The following is a 23,234-nucleotide window of genomic DNA, read 5'->3' on the forward strand; positions in this document are numbered from 1 at the left end:
TGATCCATCATCAGTTAAATGTGCAGTCCAGATGAAGAAACATTTGAAGGGACTAGTCAGTCATCCTCACAAAATTAAATTAAGGGCCCGTGTTGAAACAGCCAAAAGCAAACTCTTATACGGGATCCTAGCAATAGTGCTTGGAATGTATTCAAATGGAAAAGTTTGTGCTGGAAATACTTGTTTAGAAAAAGAACTACATCACTCCACCCTCCTTTATCAAGTAATCCAAGCCATCTTAAATGCTCAAGGTCTGACCCAGGCAAGATGTTTTTTTATTAAAAGCTCTTTCAGCTTGAAATAGATTATAACTTTGGGAATAAACATTTTATTTAATGAACAGGTAGAAGGGATTCTTGACTACTATAGTTCTTTTGTGTAGACTGCTTCTAGGTAATGCAAAAAGCTCAGAAAAGGACATCAGATAAGGTAAAAGGCTTTATTATTCAGGATCAGCGCAAAGTCTGACACCGACACAGGCAGGGATAATTATCTCATTACAGTTGACCTTTGGCACCCATTTAAAAGTACTAGCTTTCCAAGTGAGACATATTATACCCAGTAGACTCTCGGTATAGTTTCTGACAGCCAAATGTATCCCAATTTCACTCAGTAGTGCTGCCAGGAGATGTGTAGGGATACAAACAAAATCACCTACTTTATCAATCTTTTTCTTTTTCATGGATTTTTCCCCCCATTGGCTTTCAAAGCAAGTGAGATAAACAGCATTACTGGCAGATATTGGTCATAAATAACATCTTTCCAAAGCCCAACAGTCAAAAAACAAACACTAGATATAAGCAGATTTCCTAAATATTCAGTTAAGGCTATGGTGTGCTTGGTTTTGACCAGAGCAATTCTATGGCTTCCTTTTATTTATTTTTCTCCCTGGATGAAACTATGCTTACTTGACCCATGCAATTTCAGTTGTTACAGCTTTAACTTATAAGATCAAAGGAATTAAAAAGTTGTCAGTAAGAATAGATTTTCAAATAATGACAAAAACCGACATAAAGTTACACAGTCCTCAGGGATATGGATAAAACAAACAAAGTTTCATGATTGGAAGGAGGCTCCCTTCTAAGTACGTAGTACATAGAAAGTATGTAAAGCCTCTTTCCGTGAGGTTACAAAGGTGAAAAATATAAAACAATGGTTCAAGATCACTGATACATAATTGTTGCTTAAGGGGAGGGATGTTGAAGATATTTTGCACATTATTAACTTAGAGTCAGTCTATACACTCTCTGTATTAAATATCTAGAGAAAATTCTATTACTTTTCGGCTCAAGGCTATCTATACTAAAAGGCTATTGCTTTTTATGTACATGAAGAGAAACTCAAAGTTTATGTTTCTGGTTCTGGATTTTCAGTTAAAAGCTATATTCTGTTATAAAAATATCAATAAGAAATCATCACTTTTTTCTTAAAATCTGATGACTTTTTTAAAAACATTGCAGCCCCTAAAGAACCGATGACTACACCTGAATTCAAACCCCAAACTGATTTTATAAAACATCTTCCTCTAGTAAATGGCAAAAATCACAACCTCCTGTAGAAAGTGATGTTGGGTTGGCTGACATACCAGATCGCTTGGTGAAAACATGGGGACCCGAAATCTCATACGGGAGATATATTTGAGAGAAAAAAGACAAACACAGCTTTCTGTTGTTGTTCTCCTAGTTTCTCCAAAGAGTTGACATTTATCACTGCATTTAAAATAAAGATGACTTTAACTCAAGAGACTGCATTTTAACACTGAACTGATATAAATGTACTTATCTGAACATCACATTTTTACACATACTTAAAAAAACCTCCACAAAAGCATAGTGAAAAGATTATGTATTTCAAATAAAATTATACATGTTGGAGGCAGAACAGAACCAGGGGTCTTCAGCAGAGGATTTCTTCAGCAGTCAGCCTTCACAGGCCTCATGCTGCAGCTGGCAGATACTTTTCACTGAGCATAGAAAAGTTTCAGGATAACAAGAAACTTGTTTTTTGCCTCCATGAACCAGGATGTCATTATTGTAGAGAACATGAATAATTTAAAAAGTGAAAACTATTCATTCAAAATGCTAGAGTGACAAATTTACTTTATGAAATTTAAACACAGCATTCATCCTGGGGAAGCTGCATATACATTATGGTAGCAGAACCAGATTAGGTACATTTCAGCATTGAAAATATTTTGTCTAAAAATGAAAAGGCAGCTTTCTTAAAGACCAGAGTTATAGAGTCAGTCTTGTATTTTTCATCTTATTTTAGTGGACCAAAGCTCAGTAACTCACTCAGATTAGAATCTATAATTCTGTTGAGTGTTCAGGACCACAGAAGTCCTCCTGGGACTTTCTATGGAAGTATGTGCAGATTTTCCTCATGGAGCTGGGAGTGATGGTGACCTAGAGGAAGAAAGTTTAGATTTCAGAGATTTCCTTGAAGTTCAACTGTTACCAAGTTATTACTAAGGTGTACCTTAAATTAGGCCGCCAGAAATTTGATTGTTTAGTTAGCCTACTTTCAGCTCCAAATACTTTTAATGGCAATGTCTTTTTGGCTAATTTGTACTGACTACAGTAAAAACTTAACAGATGATATGTAGGGAAAGAAAGCATAGACTTTTTACGTGAAAAGAAAACATTTACTAGCTAAGTCTCCTAATAAGAAACGAAGAAGTTACAATTAACATCCTTTTTGAAATAAATGAATAAATCAGCCGCCCCATTTATAAACAAAATAGGTATTCAAATGGAAGCTGTTACTCTCTTCTGAAGTTGACATTATCATCATATAAAGGTAAAAAATTTTTAAGAAATGTTAGCTTCAAATAAATTACAAGACCAGCACACTATTTCTACCTTTTAAAGATTTTAAGATTTATTTATCAGTGAAAGTAGTTTTTCCTTGAAACTACTTTTCTGCTAACACATAGCTGAGACCAGCTCCCTTGAAAAAAAAAAAAAATAGAAATTTTGGCTAGGGATAAAGAGCAGTCACAATTTTGAGAGAAGGAAAGATTCCTTATAACTCTTTTTTCTCCACTTTCCACAGCAAGGTCTTGATTGCAGTTTGTGTACTAAGTTGTCTTTAAAATGTATCAGTTTATTTTTCTAAAATTATGGGATAGGCCTTCATGAGAGCAGGTGGGGGATATGAACACTAATTAAACCAAAACTGGCCTAAGGTTGGTTATCTAGCTTCTGCCCTTTAAAATGGCAGATGATGCTGATCATGATCCCGGATTCTATTTCAATCATCCTGCCACCACTTCCATAACTCATAACAAGAGCTACTGTGAAGTACAGTGGAAACTTGGTTAACCCATCTCCCCTCAACATGCAAACAATAGAAGCTTTTTATTCCCTCTGACAGGTGCCCATAGCTCACCCAATGCTCTCAGCTACTTCTGCCTCCACCACTGTAATGAATCTTGTTTTTCAAGGTTCACAAACCTATTTCTGCCAGCAATCACTGATGACTGATATTATCTAATTTAAATATTAAGTCAGTCAATGAAATGAGTTCTAAAAAGATAAGTAACACTACACTGAATGTTAAAAAGAATAGATATAAGTGTCAAAAGTATTACTGTGGTGTGGCAAGATGATTATAAAAGACTGGGGAGAAGTCATAAAAATCTAGAAAGATTCTGTACTCAAATTGTTCTGTAAGTATCTAAGTTTCACTGTATTTTAAATAATCACAAAATGTAATTACAAACTGGAAATCTACTTATGGATGTTGGCAACTTTCCCATGAACAACAGCTTTATCTATAAAAAGAGGATGGCATACTGTCTAACAGGGGAGGGGAGATATTTTTGAATTGATATCCTGGAGCATGATGAGGGCTTTAGTGAATCAGGCAACAGGGCTGAGGAGTATGGACCCTGACAGGAGGGATTTTAATGGGATTAAGTAGAGTTGCCAGATAAAATACAGCACATCCAGTTACATTTGAATTTCAAACAAAAAGTTTCTTAGCATAAAAAATTTTTAGTTAAAATATGGCCCATGCAAAATTTTGTATTTATGTGCTAAATTTGGTAGCACTAGGAATAAATAGATTTCTTTCTTTAAAAAAAAAAAAAGCATCTTGACTTGAGACATCTGGGTGTCTGGCCTCTTTTAAGTTAGGAAATGTATCTTCCCACCACTGCTGACTTACCGGGCTTGGCGATGTCTTTCCGCTCTGTCTCCTGGAATTGGGTGTCTGGGATGATGGACTTCGTGGAGATGGATTCTCAGCCTTCCGTTTGGCTGCCATGGCCAACAACCAGTTTTTATTCTCTGGGGAACTATTCTCTTTGCCTACCATTTCAGACCCTTCTCCACAAGGTCTCAAAGGAAGAGGTAGCGTTCCACAGCTTTCTGAAGCATATGGACTGACAGGAGACGGAGGCTCTGAGATACTTGTACCAGCTCCTTCAATTTTGCTTGATTTGGTAGGACCTAGAGAGTCCTTACTAAGGTCTTCCTGGTTACCAGCAAGGCAGCACAGATCCAAATGAAGATTTTCAACTTGGCCATCAAGCTCAGTCACACAGTTACAACTCTTCACACACTTTTGTTTCACACTCTCCAGACAGCTTGAGTCTAGCCTCCTCTTTACTCTATTTCTAGACTCAGAGCAAGCCTCTGCTTGGGATGACTTCTGGCTCACGGGAATAAGGGCTTTTCTTGGAGACATGATCTTAGTCTCGGAAGCAGGTGGAGTGATGGGTGGTGATGAGGAAGGTGTTCGGGTCACCCAGTTTCTAATTGACATCTTGAAAGATGAAGGTGGCTTGGGAGAGACGGAGGAGACAGAACCTCTTCTGTTGAGGGGAGACCGGGCCTTGGCAGGAGGGGTTTTAATAGAGAACGTAGGAGTATTTGAAGGAAGAGGGAGGTCTCCAGCACAGCTTGGGGCACAAGCTGCGGATGACGGGGAAGAAATGGATGCATTGCACTTTACCCTGGGGGCTTTGGCAGGAGTACTCTGGCTACTCGTTACTGTTACTGAAAAAGAGGAGAGGATCATGAAAATCAGAAGTAAAAGCCATACAAAGTCCCTAAATTCTCATCAAGAAAAATCATAGTTAACTTAATTATCTAAGGGTCAATTTGCCAGTAAGTAGGTTATATACATCACTTGATTCCAACCATACCCTTTTATCATTTCCAAGTCACCAACCTCCCAACTATCCCATTATAAAATATATACTTGTAAAAATCAACAAAATACCAAAAAACATAAAGAGAAAAAATTTAAAGCGCCTACATAAACCATGTTTAGCATACTTTCTATATTTGTGCATGTGATACATACTACATATCTCAACTTCTTTCTATACAAAAATGAGACTGATAGAAGGGGAAAGTGGCAGATAGGAGGCAGGACTAACTTGCCACTCAGACAGAACAGAACAGCATGTGGAGACTCACATAGTGAACTCTGGCTCCAAGAACTACCGCAGGAACATATCAGAAAAAACAAAAGAATTAACAGATCCTTTGAAAGAAGTAGCTTGCTGCTGCAAAATCCATAAGACAGCAGAAAAATTGAGTGCCCAAAGTGTGAGAGGGCTCCCGAAACTGCATGCTTGGTTGAAGAAGACAACCATCCCTGATAGAGAACTGGTCTTCGGTCAAGGGTATATGAGCAGCTGCACTCCCCTGCTAGAACCTCCAAACAAACTCTCAAGGTCCAAAGTGTGAGAGGGTGGCCGTGCATGGTGGTTCACGCCTGTAATCCCAGCACTATGGGAGGCGGAGGTGGGTGGATCACTTGAGGTCAGGAGTTCAAGACCAGCCTGGCCAACATGGTGAAACCCTGTCTCTATTAAAAATACAAAAATTAGCCAGGCATGGTAGTGTGCACCTGTAGTCCCAGCTACTCAGGAGGCTGAGGCAGAAGAATCGCTTGAACCCAGGAGGTGGAGGTTGAAGTGAGCCAAGATCTTGCTCACTGCACTCCAGCCTGGCCGACAGAGCATGACTCCATTTCAAAACAGAAAACAGTGTGAGGGGTGAAAATCCACCTCTGCACACATCCTCAATGGGGAACCTGAAAATCCAGATCATAGGAGAAGGAGAACTGAAATAAATTTAGAGAGCCAAGCAAAATATATAAGTAGAAGCAGCAGCAGGAAGAGCCCTGTAGGCACTCCTGGTCCCCAGGGAAACCATTTCTGACTATTTCACAGGGGTCTTTGGAGAGGGCAGCCAATGGAATTGGGGAACGACCATAGGGAGAAGGAGACTTTCAGCTGAACTTTGTAATAATTTCAACTGAGCGTGAATTTTCCTGGGCAGAATCTGTGGGGGGGATGGGACAAACAGAAGTGCACATATGAGCACAGAAGCCGTGGCAGGCAGATGGGCAAGGTCTAAAACCCCTGCTTGCTTTCTCGGCGGGGAGGCGTGTAGTCTAGGGCACGATATCCACCCTGTGCACTGGAGGCATGGATACAAATTTGATTCTGTTGGGCTGTTAGGGAAGCACGGCAGGAGTGAGACTGGCCTTGCTGGCTGTGGCCTGTCACTGCCGGCTTTCCCCTATTTCCCTGGTGATGTGTATGAAGCAGCAGAGGCAGCCATAATCTCCCTTAGAACATAACTCCGTTGGCCTGTGAACCACCACTCCCACCACCCAGAGGCCACAGCAAGCCCCACCTAAGGAGTCTGAGCTCAGACACACTATCCCTGCCCCCACCAGATGGTCTTTCTCTAACCACCCTGGTAGCCGTAAACAAAAGACATAAACTTGTGGGAGCTCTATGGTCCTGCTCATTGAGTAAGAAACCCGAACATTTATCCAGGCAACCTTAGGGCAAGCTTATATCCCTGCTATACTACCACCGCAGTTGATACTCTCTTGAAAGCAACACCTCTGGGCTGGAGGCCAACCAATTCAAGCCATCACAGCAACTCAACAGAACAACCCTGCTCCAAGAAAGGAGAAAATGGCAGCTAATTCTAGTGCCTGTAACATCTCTGCCAACCAGAGGTCCTGAGTCTGTCCATGTAATAACTTCAGTGCTAGTAGAACTAGCATTCAAGACAACCAGTGCACTAAACAAAACTACAACCAAATACTCTCACACAGTCCACTTCATCCCCTTGCTACCACCTCCATCAGAGCAGGTGCTGGTATCCATGGCATACAGACCTGAAGACAGATCACATCACAGGACTCTTTGCAGACACTCTCCAGTACCAGACTAGCACCCAGTAGCTCTGCTGAGTGGCTAGACCCAGAAGAGCAATAACAATCACTGCAGTCCGGCCCTCAGGAAGCCCCACCCCTAGGGAAGGGGGAGAGCACCACATCAAGGGATCACCCTGTGGGACAAAATAATTTAAAATGCAGACATTGAATCCCAGATCTTCTGATATAGTCCACCCAAATGAGAAGGAACCAGAAAAACAATTCTGGTAATAAGACAAAACAAGGTTCTATAACCACCCCTAAAAGATCACACTAGCTCACCAGCAAATGGATCCAAACCAAGAATAAATCTTTGAATTGCCAGAAAAGAATTCAGAAGGTCAATTATTAAGCTACTTAAGGAGGCACCAGAGAAAGGTGAAAACCAACTTAAATTTTAAAACAAAACAGGATGTAGATGAAAAGAATCTCCAGAGAAACAGATATCATAAATAAAAAACAATCATGACTTTTGGAAATGAAAGACACATTTAGAGAAATGCAAAATACACTGGAAAGTTTTAACAATAGAATCAAACAAGTAGAAGAAAGAATTTCAGAGCTCAAAGACAAGGCTTTTGAATTAACCCAATCCAACAAAGACAAAGGCAAAAGAATAAAAACTTCTTTGGCCTTGCTCGAGATCTAGACATCCAAATACAAGAAGCTCAGAGAACACCCAGGAAATTCATCACAAAAAGATCATCACCTAGGCACACAGTCATCAGGTTATCTAAAGTCAAGATGAAAGAAAAAATCTTAAGAACTGGGAGGCAAAAGCATCAGGTAACCTGTAAAGGAAAAACCTATCAGATTAACAGCAGATACCCTACAAACTAGAAGGGATTAAGGTCTTATCTTTAGCCTTATTAAATAATTATCAGCTGACAAAATAATTATCAGCCAAGAATTTTGTATCCAGTGAAAGTAAGCTTCATAAATGAAGAAAAGATAAAGTATTTTTCAAACGCTGAGACAATTTGCCACTACCAAGCCAGCACAGTTTACAAAAACTGCTAAAAGGAGTTCTAAATCTGGAAGCAAAACCTCAAAATACACCAAAATAGAATCTCATCTCATAGTGGGGGACTTCAATATAGAAAGTCAACATAGAAACAGTGGACTTACACCCTAGAACAAATGAATTTAACAGGTTATTTACAGAACATTCTACCCAACAACTGCAGAGTATACATTCTATTCATCAGAACATTCATGGAACATTCTCCAAGATAGAGACCATATGATAGGCCACAAAACAAGTCTCAATAAATTTAAGAAAATCAAAATTATATAAAGTACTCTCTCAGACCACAGGGGAATAAAATTGGAAATCAACTCCAAAGGGAATTCTTAAAACCACGCAACATTAAATAATTTGCCCCTGAATGATCTTTGGGTCAATAATGAAATCAAAATCAAGCTGGAAATTAAAAAAATTCTTTGAACTGAATGAAAAAAGTGACACAACCTAACAAAACCTCTGAGATACAGCAAAAGCAGTGCTAAGAGGAAAGCTCACAGCATTGAGTGCCTACATCAAAAAGTCTGAAAGAGCACAAATTGACAGTCTAAGGTCACACCTCAAGAACTAGAGAAACAAGAACAAACGAAACCCAAACCCAGGAGAAGGAAAGATATAACAAAGATCAGAGTAGAACTTAGTGAAATTGAAACAACAACAACAACAACAAAATACAAAAGACAAATGAAACAAAAAGCTGGGTCTTTGAAAAGATAAACAAAATTGATAGCCCATTAGTGAGATTAACCAAGAAAAGAAAAGATCCAAATAAGTTCAATTAGAAATGAAACAGGAAATATTAACAACGAATACCACAGAAATACAAAAGATCATTCAAGGCTACTATGAACACCTTTATGCTCACCAACTGGAAAACCTAGGGAGATGGATAAATTCCTGGAAATATACAACCCTCCTAGATTAAACCAGGAAGAAATAGGAACTCTGAACAGATCAATAACAAGCACTGTGATTGAAATGGTAATTAAGAAACTGCCAACAAGAAAAAGTCCAGGAACAGATGGATTCACTGCTGAATTCTATCAGACATTCAAAGAAGAACTGGTACCAATCCTACTGAAACTATTCCAAAAGAGAAAGAGGGAATCCTCCCTAAATCATCCTATGAAGCCAGTATCACTCTAATACCAAAGCCAGGAAAGGACATGACAAAAAAGAAAACTACAGACCGATATCCCTGATGAACGTAGATGCAAAAATCCTCAACAAAATACTAGCTAACCAAATCCAACAGTATATCAAAAAGATAATCTACCATGATCAAATGGATTTCAAACCAGGGATGCAGGGTTAGTTTAATATACACAAGTCAAAACATGTGATACAGCATATAAACAGAATTAAAAACAAAAATCAGGCCGGGTGTGGTGGCTCACACCTGTAATCCCAGCACTTTGGGAGGCTGAGGAGGGCAGATCACTTGAGGTCAGGAGTTTGAGACCAGCCTGGCCAACATGGTGAAACCCCATCTAAAAATACAAAAATTAGCTAGATGTGGTATCCCAGTTACTTGGGAGGCTGAGGCAGGAGAATCCCTTGAACCTGGGTGGCGGAGGTTGCAGTGAGCTGAGATCGTGCCACTGTACCCCAGCCTGGGCAACAAGAGCGAAACTCTTGTCTAAGAGAAAAACAAACAAAAACACATGATCACCTCAATAGAAGCAGAAAAAACATTTCAGAAAATCTAGCATCGCTTTATGATGAAAACCCTCAGCAAAATCAGCATAGAAGGAACATATTTTAAGGTAATAAAAGTCATCCATGACAAACCCACAGTCAACGTTATAGTGAATGCAGAAAAGTTGAAAGCATTCCTCATGAGAACTGGAAAAAGACAAGGATGCCCACTTTCACCACTTCTATTCAACATAGTAGTGGAAGCCCTAGCCAGTCAAAGCCAGTCAGAAAAGAGAAATAAAAGGCATCCAAATTGGTAAAGAGGAAGTCAAGCTGTCGCTGTTAGCAAATGATATGATTGTATACCTGGAAAACCCTAAAAACTCATGCAAAAAGCTCCTAGATCTGATAAATGAATTCAGTTAAGTTTCAGGATACAAAATCAATGTACATAAATCAGTAGTACTGCTATACAGCAATAGCAAACAAGCTGCAAATCAAATCAATAACTCAACCCCTTTTACAATAGCTGCAAAACCAAAGAATATACCTAACTAAGGAAGTGAAAGACCTCTACAAGGAAAATTACAGAACACTGCTGAAAGAAATCAGACGACACAACAAATGGAAAAACACATCCTATGTTCAAGGATGGGTAGAATCAATGCCGTGAAAATAACTATACTGCCAAAAGCAATCTACAAATTCAATGCAGTTCCCACCAAAATACCATATAATTCCTCACAGAACTAGAAAAAACAATCCTAAAAGTTATATGGAACCAAAGAACAGCCCACATAGCCAAAGCAAGACTAAGCAAAAAGAACAAATCTGGAGGCATCACATTACCTGACTTCAAACTATACTACAAGGCTATAGCCACTCAAATAGCATGGTACTGGTATAAAAATAGGCACATAGACCAATGGAATAGAAGAGAGAACCCAGAAATAAAACTAAATACTTACAGCTAACTAATCGTCAACAAAGCAAACAAAAACATAAGGTGGGGGAAAGGACAACCCTATTCAATGGTGCTGGGATAACTGGCAAGCCACATGTAGGAGAATGAAACTGGATCCTCATCTCTCACCTTATACAAAAATCAGCTCCAGATGGACCAAAGACTTACATCTAAGACCTGAAACTATAAAAACTCTAGAAGATAACATGGGAAAAACTCTTCTAGACATGGCCTAGGCAAAGAGTTCATGACCAATAACCCAAAAGCAAATGCAAGAAAAACAAAGATAAATAGATGGGACTTAATTAAACTAAAAAGCTTCTGCACAGCAAAATAAATAATCAGCAAAGTAAACAAAGAACCCACAGAGTGGGAGAAAATCTTCACAATCTATGCAACTGACAAACGACTATTATCCAGAATCTACAAGGAACTCAAACAAATTGATACGGGAGTGCTGGGAAGGGAAGCGCATGGCCCCTTTAAATGATACAGAATGAGGGAAGAGAAGTGCTGGGTAGAAGGTGTGATCCCTGGCTAGGGCTCCATCCCCACGGACCTAGGTGAGGACAGGCATTTCCTGCCCAAATGTTGCATTTCCCAGACCACCTTGGCCTGCCACGCCCCCATCCTGTGCCTATAAAAACCCCCAAGACCCTAGCAGGAACACATGGTGACTGGATGTTGTGAGGAACACATCAGCAGAAAAAGACACAAGTGGCTGCTCCTCAAGCCGACGTTGAAAGGAGCACGCTGGCGGAAGAGCACACTGACAGGCTTCGGCAGGCTGGCCGGCCAGCAGGGCATCAACCGGTGGAATGATGCAGTTTGGTCGGGGCAGTCAGAGGAGAACTTGGGCCGCCAAGGGCCCAACTCCAGGGGAAAACCATCTCCCTTCTGGCTCCCCCATCTGCGGAGAGCTACTTCTGCTCAGTGGAACCTTGCACTCGAATTCTCCAAGCCCACATGTGATCCGATTCTTCCGGTACACCAAGGCAAGAACCCCAGAATACAGAAAGCCCTCTGTCCTTGAGATAAAGCAGGGGTCTAATTGAGCTAGTTAACACAAGCCGCCTATAGACAGCAAAACTAAAAGAGCACCCTGTAACACATACCCACTGCGGCTTCAGGAGCTGTAAACATTCACCCCCAGACACTGTTGTGGGGTTGGAGCCCCACAGCTTGCGCATCTGTATGCTCCCCTAGAGGTTTGAGCAGCGGGGCATTGAAAAACAGAGCCACACCCTCACTGCACGTCCTGCAAGGGGGACAAGGGAACTTTTCCAGTTTTAAAATCAGCAAGGAGCCGGGCGCGGTGGCTCAAGCCTGTAATCCCAGCACTTTGGGAGGCCGAGACGGGTGGATCACGAGGTCAGGAGATCGAGACCATCCTGGCTAATACGGTGAAACCCCGTCTCTACTAAAAATACAAAAAACTAGCCGGGCGCGGTGGCGGGCGCCTGTAGTCCCAGCTACTCGGGAGGCTGAGGCAGGAGAATGGCGTAAACCCGGGAGGCGGAGCTTGCAGTGAGCTGAGATCCGGCCACTGCACTCCAGTCTGGGCGACAGAGCGAGACTCCATCTCAAAAATAAAATCAGCAAGGAAAAAACCAAATAATCCCATCAAAAAGTGGGCTAAGGATATGAATAACAGAAAATTCTCAAAAAAAAAAAAAAAAAAAGATATACATAGGGCCATCAAACTTATGAAAAAATGCTCAACATCACTAATAATCAGGGAAATGTAAATCAAAACCACAATGCAATACCACCTTACTCCTGCAAGAATAGCCGTAATTGGGGTGGATGTGGTGGAAAGGGAACACTTTTACACTGCTGGTGGGAATGTAAACTAGTACAACCACTATGGAAAACAGTACAGAGATTCTGTAAAGAACTAAAAGTAGATATACCATTTGATCCAGCAATCCCACCACTGGTACCTACCCAGAGGGAAAAAAGTCATTATATGAAAAAGACACTTGCACATGCATGTTTATAGCAACATAATTTGCAACTGCAAAAATGGGGAACCAGCCCAGATGCCCTTCAATCAAAGTGGATAAAGAAAATGTGCTGTGTATATATATACCATGGAATACTACTTAGCCATAAAATGGAATTGAAATAATGGCATTTGCACGAACCAGGATGGAGTTGGAGACTATTATCTTTTTTTTTAAAGCTGTTGTCTCGCTATGTCACCCAGGCTAGATTGCAGTGGCACAATCTCGGCTTGCTGCAACCTCAACCTCCATCTCCCAGGTTCAAGCAATTCTCCTGCCCCAGCCTCCCAAGTAGCTGGGACTACAGGCATGCACCACCACGCCTGACTAAGTTTTGTATTTTTAGTAGAGAGGGGGTTTCACTATGTTGGCCAGGCTGGTCTTGAATTCCCGACCTCAGGTGATCCACCTGCCTCGGCCTCCCAAAGTGCTAGGATTACAGGCATGAGCCACTGCGCCTGGCCTGGAGACCATTATTCTAAGTGAAGTAGCTCAGGAATGGAACCAAACATCATATGTTCTCACTTACAAGTGGGAGCTAAGCTATGAAGATGCAAAGGCATAAGAATGATACAATGGAATTTGGGGACTCAAGGTGGGAGGCAGGTAAGGGATAAAAGACTACACATTGGTTACAGCGTACACCACTGGGGTGATGGGTGCACCAAAATTTCAGAAATCACTACTAAAGTACTTATCCATGTAATCAAACATCACCTGTTCCCCAAAACTATTGAAATTTTTAAAAAAGGAGAGATCACTATATATATACACTATTTAGTAATCTTTTATCTCAAGTCAATTTATTTGTATTATGTATATAGGCTATAATGTCATGTTTTGATACATGCATACATTGTAGAATGATTAAATCAAGCTAATTAACATCACTTCATATATTTTTGCGGTGAGAACATTTAAAATCTACTCAGCAATTTTCAGGTACATAGTACATTATTCTACTCTCTGCTCCTATGAGTTCAACTTTTTAAGATTCCACACGTGAGATCATGCAGTGTTTGTCTTTCTGTGTCTGGCTTATTTCTCCTAGCATAATGTCTTTCAGGTTCATTTCTGTTGTTGCAAATGACATTAACTTTCTTCTTTTTCAAGGCGGAATAGTATTCTATTGTGTATATACATCATATTGTCTTTACTGTTGATGAATACTTAGGTGATTCCGTATCTTGGCTATCATGAATAGTGCTGCAGTGAACACTGGAGTGCAGGTATCGCTTCCACATACTGCTATCATTTTTTTGGATATATACCCAAAAGTGAAATTGCTGGATCATTTGGTAGTTCTATTTTCAATTTTTTGAGAAACTGCCATTCTGTTTTCCATAATGGCTATACTAATTTACATTCCCACCAGTGTACAAGGGTTCCCTTTTCTCCACATCCTTACCAATACTTGCTACCTTTTGTCTTTTTGATAAAAGCTATTCTAACAGGTGTGAGGGGATATCTCATTGTGGTTTTGATTTACATTTCCCTGATGATTGGTGATGTTGAGAAGTTTTTCATATACCTGTTGGGCATCTGTATGTCTTCTTTTGAGAAACATCTATTCAGGCTCTTTGCCCATTTTAAAATTAGGACCAACCTGCTTCTTAATGTATCGTGAACATTTCCCACATTAATACAGATTTACCTTATCATTTTTAACAGCTACAATGTATTCTAAGGTATAGGTATTCTACAGCACATTTAATGCTGCCATTAGCATTCTTATATATACTCTTGAGCAATGCTAGGGCAGAAAGGCACTGCACAGGGGCTCTCAAACAGGAACCCACAGATCTAAAATCTGGCACAATCACTTACTATGTGACTTGGGCATAACCCTTTATCTCCTTGGACTCAGATTCTTTATCTGTTAAATGGAGATAGTTTTTCTTTTCACAAGAAGCCATTCAATCAGTTACGTGTTTAGGTTATCAGGCCTCACATGGCTTTCCACTTTATTTTACAAATGACTACTATTTTCCACAAATAAAAAAAAATTCAGAATCTCAGTGCTTGCTCTCTGTAAATCAAATCAAACTTAGTAAATAGGGTTTCTCTATGTGTACCCACCCCTTTGTTTACATACGATGGCAAGTACTTCAGGCAAATTTTTATGAACTTTATGCTTCTTCCCTCTCAGGCCCTACCACAGACAACACTTTCTCAATTTCCTTCTGAGCTTTCTAGATTGCTGAAATAGCATTCCTGTTGTCAGATAATAAGGGCATTTATTTATTTCTTAGTCACAAAGCCTTTGAATTGTTAACTATGATTTTTACCTAATTGCATTTATATCCAGCTGAATTTAGGATGGGCTGATATAAAAATGCAATCTCTCTTTTAGCAGAAATAAAGATTGGCAAGTATTCACTTTAGTCAGTTAATTATTCTGTCCTTTTTCACTCTGTGCTTTTCACTCCTAAAGCAGTCTTGCCTTGAGAGAGAGAAATTCTACAAATTGACTTTTGCTTAAACTTTTCTCGTCAACCATATGTTTAGAACCAGCCAAAATGATACTGCTCTTTTTAATAAGGATCATTAATGAAAAACCCCATTTTGTCATAAGGTGCTATGAAAAGGACTTAGTAACAGGGACCTATTCATGAAGCCTCTGGTTATGGCTCTCACACTAGTGCTCTAGAGCTTGATAACAGCTATTTTTCTCAGCAGAAGGAAGTTTTCATTTGTTGCACTCCTTGGTGCAGGTCAATAGTCACTGCACAGCTGCCACAGTCATCTGTCATCTGTTCCATTTAAGTAGGTCAAAGTGTACATCTAGGGCAGAAAGTTTTAAAATTTTATGAGTCCTATAATATGCCAATTAACAAGGCAGGATTGGAGAAGAAGGAAGAGTTGGGACAGGGACAAACCAGGTATGTAGGTTTCTGAAACTTGCATGGCATACACTGGAAGTATTTACTGATAGGGCTGGTATAAAATTGATGTGTTGGAAAGTTAGGACATTTCCTCTTCCTTCAGGATGTCATGGTGAAAGAGGAAATGGACCATGGGGGTCAAAGAGATTTTGTTAGCTTTGAAGGTTAGCAAACGCTGGGTCAAATTTAGTGTGTGTGTATATGTTTTTTAAACAGTAACTAGATTATAACAGTATGAAAGTTAATGGTAAAAAAATTCAACCAGTACAGAGGGGAAGAGGGTAGAAACAGGATCCTCTTTTCAACTTTTTCATTTCACTTTTACATTCTTGTGCATTCCACAATTTTCTCTATGCCTATTTAGCATATACAAAGGTTATGTACCGTACCTTAAAAAACTCCAAAATACAAATGGATTATACTATATCTATGCACATGTTCTGCAATTTGCTCTTTTATTTTTATGTCTCTTCATGAAAGTACACATAGATGCACTGCATTATTTTTTACAGGTGCATTGCATGCCATTATATGAGCCTACACATTTAAATATGGCATGCCATTTTCTTTAGTACTTCATCTACTTAAGTAGACCAACTCCTTATTGACCTTAAGCAATATATGAGATTTGATGACATGGTAGCATAGATGGAGTTATTGCCCTAAATGCTTCCTAAAGTCAGTTCCTTTGAAGAATTATAAGGAGTCTACTAATAGTTTGCAGCTTCTTTCTTTATTTTTTGAGATGGAGTCTTGTTTTGTCGCCCAGGCTGTAGTGCAGTGGCATGATCTCAGCTCACTGCAACCTTCACCTCCTGGATTCAAGCGATTCTCCTGCCTCAGCCTCCCGAGTAGCTGGGATTACAAGTGTGTGCCACCATGCTTGGCTAATTTTGTATTTTTAGTAGAGATGGGGTTTTGCCATGTTGGCAAGGCTAGTCTCGAACTCCTGACCTCAGGCGATCCACCCGCCTCGGCCTCCCAAAGTACTGGGATTACAGGTGTGAGCCACCGTGCTAGGCCAGCTTCTTTCTATATGAGTTTGCCATCTGGCCTCAGCCTGCCTTTTCAGTCTTATCATGAACTTTGCTATTCTAGGATCATGTTACAGGACACTACTAGTTGCTTCCTGAACAAGCTGTGTACTGTCACATTTCTTTGTTCATGTGGTTTTCTTGCCAAGTCAGCTCCTCCTTTGTCAGGCAGAAATTCTTCTCATGTTTCAAGACTCTGATGACAATGTTAACTCCATTGTGAAGAATTCACAACTTCTTTCCTCTTCTCCCACAGAGGAAGTAGGTTCTCAGAGTCCTTTGTTTATACAGCTAATGGCTGTGTGCTACAGTTTTTGAATATGCCTCCTAGACTAGACTGTGAGCCTAGAGGGCAGCTAACAATGGTTTATTCATCTTTAGGCCCAGTGCTCCTATAGTGCCTAGCAAGGAATTATTAAACAATGTTTGTTAAGTTTCATTACTGCTGACAAGGATACAGGTGAGGTTCTAGGCATCAGAAAATTAACTCCATAATTATCCTGTTGACTTGTGAGACTGCCGCAATTGAGACAGAATAGGTAAGGTTTCCTTCTCTTTAGGATAAGGATAATCAAGTTTGTCACTCAATAATGCTTAAACCAGAGGTTCTCAATCCTGGCTACATAACAGACCTACTTGGAGCTTTGTAAAAATACAGGTACTTGGCCTCCACCCCAGTCCTATTGAATCAATCACTGGGGATACATGGACTTGAAAAGCTCCCCAAGTAGCTATGATGCATAGCCAAGATTGAGGACTATTGGTTTCAGCAGTGCTATGAGATCTCTGGCTAAAACACAGGGAAAGAGCGGTAAGCAATAAAGCAGGTGCTGGCTGGGAACAGTTGGGCAGGGGAAAAGAGGCTGTGTCTTGGCACTTAAACCCTTCCAGTTAATGTGTTAACTGGGGGGTTTACAAACCAGGGCCAGGAGTGAAGATATGCACCCCAGGATAGCAATGAAAGGTTGGTGTGGCAATTAGAAGCTTGGGAAAGCAGGGGAACATGATTTTCAAGATGGCAATGTGATTAGAAGCAGTAAATCTGTGGCTGGAAGCTGGCTTAGAGAGTCGAATGGTCAGTGTGCCAGCCTTTGGCACCCATGTCAGGTTGTTGCTTTGTAGTGCTCTTCAGAGTAACCCTAGCATCACCCATAAATGGGGTAATCTAGGCATAACTCTTACTCCGATCTTAACCTGAACTTTTTGCCTTGCTTTGTTAGATTCTAAAGAAGGCAGTGCTGCAGAGTGGTTCCGAGCATGTGTTCTAGAGTCAGACTGTAAGGGTTCAGTTATAGACTCTGGTTCTACAACTTCATAGCTATGAGATTTTAAGCAAGTCTAACTTCCTTGACCTTCCATTTCAGTTGCTTTCATAATTAAATGAGATAATCCAAGTAGGTCCTTAGAACAATTATGCTAGGAGTCAATAGTGGCTAAACGTTATTATTATTACAACTCAAATTTGGTCAATATGTAACTTTTTGGTGACTTGGCTTCTAAGAATAATTAATGGCACACTAAAAGTACATAGTTAAAAGCCAGATACTTTTCATCACAAATTTTAAAAAATGGTATAGTCATTAACACAAGAATTCCACCTTTGGGAATCTTATTTTAATGGGAAGGGGGACCCTAAATTCAGGGAGGAAAAACCTCCAACTTTTAAAATATTGGAAACAAATGTTTAACTACAGTAGAATAGCTAGGTAAATTATGGAACATTTACTCAAGTATAGTATTTTAAATAGTGTTGCAAAAAAGATAACATAGAAAGTACTTAAGGCTGGGTGCTGTGGCTCATGTCTGTAATCCCACCACTTTGGGAGACTGAGGTGGGTGGACTGCTTGAGCTCACGAGTTGAGCCTAGCCTGGGCAACATGGTGAAACCCCACCTCTACAAAAAATACAAAAATTATCCAGGTGTGATGGTCAGAAGTCAGAAATAAACCCTCACATTTATGGTCAATTGATTTTTGGCAGATTTTTACTAAGGGTGCCATGACAATTCATTGGGCTAAAGAATAGTCTCTTTAACAAGTGATGGTGAGAAAGTTAAATATCCATATGTAAAAAATTAATTTGAATGCCTAACTCACCATAACACAAAAATAAACTCAAAATGAAACACAAGCCTAAATTAAAAAACTAGAAGAAAGCACTGGAGTAAATCCTTGTTACCTCAGAATAGGCAGTAGTTTCTCTGATTTAACATCAAAAGCATAAGTGACAAAAGAAAAAACAGATAAACTGAACTTCATCAAAATTATAAAGTTATATGTGTCTAGAGACACCATCAAGAAAGTAAAAACACAACCCACAGAATAAATCATTTCAAATCATTACATGATAAGGGACTTAGGTCCAGAATATATAAAGAATGCTTACAACTCAACAATAAAAAGACAAATAATCCAATTAAAATATGGGCAGAAGATCTGCATAGACATTTTGCCAAGGAAAATATATAAATGGCCAATAAGCACATGAAAAGATGTTCAACATCACTGGCCATCAGGAAAATACAAATCAAAACCACAATGGGATACTAATTCACACCTGCTAGGATGGGTACAATGAAAAAGACGGACAATAACAAGTGTTGACAAGAACACAAGAGAAATTGGAACCTTCATTTTAGATGTTGAAAATATTCTAGAATTAGATTGTATTAATGACTACATAACTCTAAATATAGTTGACTCTCTGTATCTTGAGTTCTGTATGCTGGGTTCCACAGCCACGGATTCAGTTAACCACAAATTGAAAATATTAAAACAAAAATGTGAAAAAGATGGTTGTGTCTGTACTAAACATGTACAGACTTTTCTTTCCTGTCATTATTCCCTAAATGATATAGTACAACAACTATTAGTATAGCATTTATACTGTACCAGGTATTTTAAGTAATCTAGAGATGATAAAAGCACATGGGAAAATGTACATAGGTTATAGGCAAATACTACAACATATATAACGAATCTGAGCCTCTGTGGACTTTGGTATCTGTTGGGGGTTCCTGGGTCCAATCCCCCATGGACCCTGAGGGACAACTGCATACTTAAAGGAACTGAACAGTATGTTGATTTAACCAAAATCATGACTCTGTATTAGGAGGATGAGGAGTATGAAGGTTTGATAGTGGTGGGACACAGGAAAGGGAGTTAAATCCTCATGCCACAAAGGAAAGAAGTTAATAAAGCTGAAGATTGCAAAAAATAAATAGAAATGCACAAAACTATTTAGAGGTCTAGACATACATATCAAAGAATCAGCAAAAAGATTTAAAAGAGGTTGCCTCTGGGAAAGGGAAACTATGAGGCAGAGGGTCTGTGGACTGCTATTTATCTTATTCACTCTTGTAGAACTATCTGACTTAATACAAAAATTAGCCGGGCATGGTGGTGTGTGCCTGTAATTCCAGCTACTCGGGAGGGTGAGACAGGAGAATCGCTTGAATCTGAGAGGCAGGGGTTGCAGTGAGCCGAGATCATGCCACTGCACTCCAGGCTGGGAGACAGAGTGAGACTTCGTCTCAAAAAAAGAAAAAAAAAAAAATTAAAGAAAGCAAAGAGCAAAAACAAATAAGGCAGCACCATCAAAGACTACAGAAACCAGACTTAGAGCAAAAGACTCCTCTGAAGTCTAGTTCTGCATCTTATAAGCAACTAAATAAGTCATTAGAAAAATGGGCCTGTATATTTTCCCTTTCTCACCTTCAATTCCCCATTAACCTTAGGCCTTGATGGCTGAAGTAAAATGAATCTTTAAGCTTAAACCTCAAGCTTAAAGATAATAAAGTCTGAAACAGTCACTGAGAGAATATAAGAGTAAATGGACAGGGAAATATGATTGTTGGCCAGTAAGAGTCAACTTCAGGCTAGCAGTAATTAATTGAAAGTGAGCATTCCACATGGTTGTGTGTTTACCATGTAAGTACAAATTGATACCCTGAGGATCCACTGTGGCTGGCTCATTGCTTGAAGATTTTTGCTCTTGGTTCACTGTTACTCTCTTCAACATCGTCTCTGTCAATTTGTGGTGATTAAAAAATCCATGTACATAATCTTTCCAATACCTTGGTTTCTCAGTTTCTTGACCTCCTTCTTCTATAATAATCTTGTCCTTTCACTTTCCTAAGCCACTTATTCTTGATCTTATTATTACTAATACCTGGAAATCTTCCGTTATCTTAATTTCAGTCATCCCACCACTTATTTTCCCAGCTCCCTTTAGTATTTCAATTCCAATAATCTTTTATCCTCAATCCATTGATAGTACCACATTTATACTATCCCTTGGCCCCATTATGTCCTCACTTCCCCTCCTGACATAGTTTTGCTGTTTCCCCACCTGAATCTCATCTTGAATTCTCATGTATTGTGGGAGGGACCTGGTGGGAGGTAACTGAATAATGGGGGCAGGTCTTTCCCATGCTGTTCTCATGATAGCGAATAAGTCTCATGAGATCTGACAGTATTATAAGGGGGAGTTTCCCTGCCCAATCTCTTTCTTTGTCTGCCGCCACCCACATAAAATATGACTTGCTCCTCCTTGCCTTCTGCCTTGATTGTGAGGCCTCTCCAGTCATGTGGAACTGTAAGTCATTAAACCTCTTTCTTTTGTATATTGCCCCGTCTCGGGTATGTCTTTATCAGCAGTGTGAAAATGGACTAATATGCCTCCTTACCAAGGTTATATCCTATAGTCATAATCATCCTCTTTGCATCCACCCTCAACTTCCTTCTTCACTTGCATTGCTAAACCACATCCCTGGTTAAATCCAGCTCCCTACCTATAGTATACTTGTACTTGCATAGCAAACACAGAACCATGTGGAGTGCTCACTTTCAATTAATTACTGCTAGCCTCAAGTTGACTCTTGAAGCCCAACAATCATATTTTCCTGTCCATTTATTCCTCTATTTCTCTCAGTGACTATTTCAGACTTTCTTATCTCTTCTAAAATCTCTACTCCCTTTCTCCCTTATCCCTATTCACAGTTAATAACCCTGATTCACGTTTTAACATCAGAACAGAAGGAAGCTTCCATTAAGTTATGGCCATCTCATCTCTCCACCTCTCTCCCCACCATCTCTCAGTAGCCTACCTGCACCATGCTTATATATTCCACCTTTTCTCCAATTACTATGGATCAACTATCCATGTTCCTGGCAAAGGCCCACCCTTCTACTGCGTATCAGATAGTATCCCCTCATGCTTAACATTGCTCCAGGAAATTCCCCTGCATCAATTTCCCCCTCTCTATACGATCCTGCCAATCACTGCGAAATGTTATATTCCTATTTTAAAAAAACCCAGCAAACTTCAACCCTGCTTCTTTCTCCAGCTACCAATTCACTTCTCTTCTTTCCTTTATAACAAAACTCCTTGAAAGAACTGTCTATACTTGTAGTCCCCAAGTCATACACATGAATGACACCAATCAGGCCACCATACCACCAAAATGACACTCATTAAGGTCACCAAATAACCCCTACAACTGCCTAATCCAATGGTCAGTTTTTAGGCCTCATCTTATTTGGTATGCCAGAAACATCAGATCAAATTCATTCCTCTCTCCTCTTATTTACTTGGCTTCCAGGGTACAACACTCTCCTAGTTTTTCTCTTACTTCTCTGGTTGTGGCTGCTCAGTAGGCTTTAATGGTATTTGTCACCTCCTCAACCTCTACACACCGGGGTACCCCAAGACACCAGGCCTAATTTTTTCTATCTATACCTATCTTCACCCTGTGTGATAATGAACCTCACATCTATAGTCTCAACCCTGAACTGCAGAATTGAACATCTACATGTCTCCCTGACATGTACACTTGGGTGTTTAATAATCATATCAAACAACATGTCCAAATGGAACTCCAGCTGTTACCTCCCAAACTTGCTCTTCCTGCAGGGATATTTATCTAGGTTAATGAAACCCCATCCTTTTAGCTTCTTAAACAAAACCTCTGAAGTCATCCTTGATAACTCTACCATATAGCCCCACATCTGATCCCTCAACATATTCTGTTGGCTCTGTCTTATAAATATATCCAAAATTGAATGTCTTCTCATCATAGCTTCTGCTACTACTCTGGTCTAAGTCACCATCATCACTTCCTGGATTATCTCAATGGCTTTTTAAAAGTAGCTTTTTGCTTTTTTCCTGACCACCTTACTATTTATCCTCAACACAGGAGCAAGAATGGATCAAGTTAAAAGTCAAATTATGACACTCTTCTGCTCCAAACCCTCTGGTGGACTTCTGTCTATCAACATAAAAGCCAAAATCTCACAAGAATTTCATTTTCTACTACTATTCCCTCCCTTTCCTTTGCCTGCTCCAGCCCTAGGGGCCAGCCAAGCTAGCCTCTCTGAGGAAGAGAAAATATGCCAAGCATGCTCCTGCTTTAGGGCCTGTGTACTTTTATCTGCCTTGAATACTCTTCTTTAAAATATCTACATGGCTTACTACTTCACTTTCTTTAC

General features: G+C 39.8%; 1 protein-coding gene across 3 annotated transcripts in view; it reads right to left on the minus strand.

Annotated features, from left to right (window-relative positions):
- Positions 1-259: 259 nt before the first annotated feature.
- Positions 260-23,234, minus strand: part of DTL (denticleless E3 ubiquitin protein ligase homolog) — a 67,574-nt gene continuing 44,599 nt past the window's right edge. For all 3 annotated transcript variants that reach the window (XM_025383593.1, XM_025383609.1, XM_025383600.1), the window contains 2 exons: positions 4,171-5,003; positions 260-2,405 (listed from right to left, as the gene is read on the minus strand). In XM_025383593.1, the coding sequence (XP_025239378.1) occupies positions 2,307-2,405; positions 4,171-5,003 (932 nt within the window). In that variant the 3' untranslated portion in view covers positions 260-2,306. The remainder of the gene's footprint in view (positions 2,406-4,170; positions 5,004-23,234) is intronic.

Source organism: Theropithecus gelada, chromosome 1 (genome assembly GCF_003255815.1).
Source record: "Theropithecus gelada isolate Dixy chromosome 1, Tgel_1.0, whole genome shotgun sequence".
Lineage (NCBI taxonomy): Eukaryota > Metazoa > Chordata > Mammalia > Primates > Cercopithecidae > Theropithecus > Theropithecus gelada.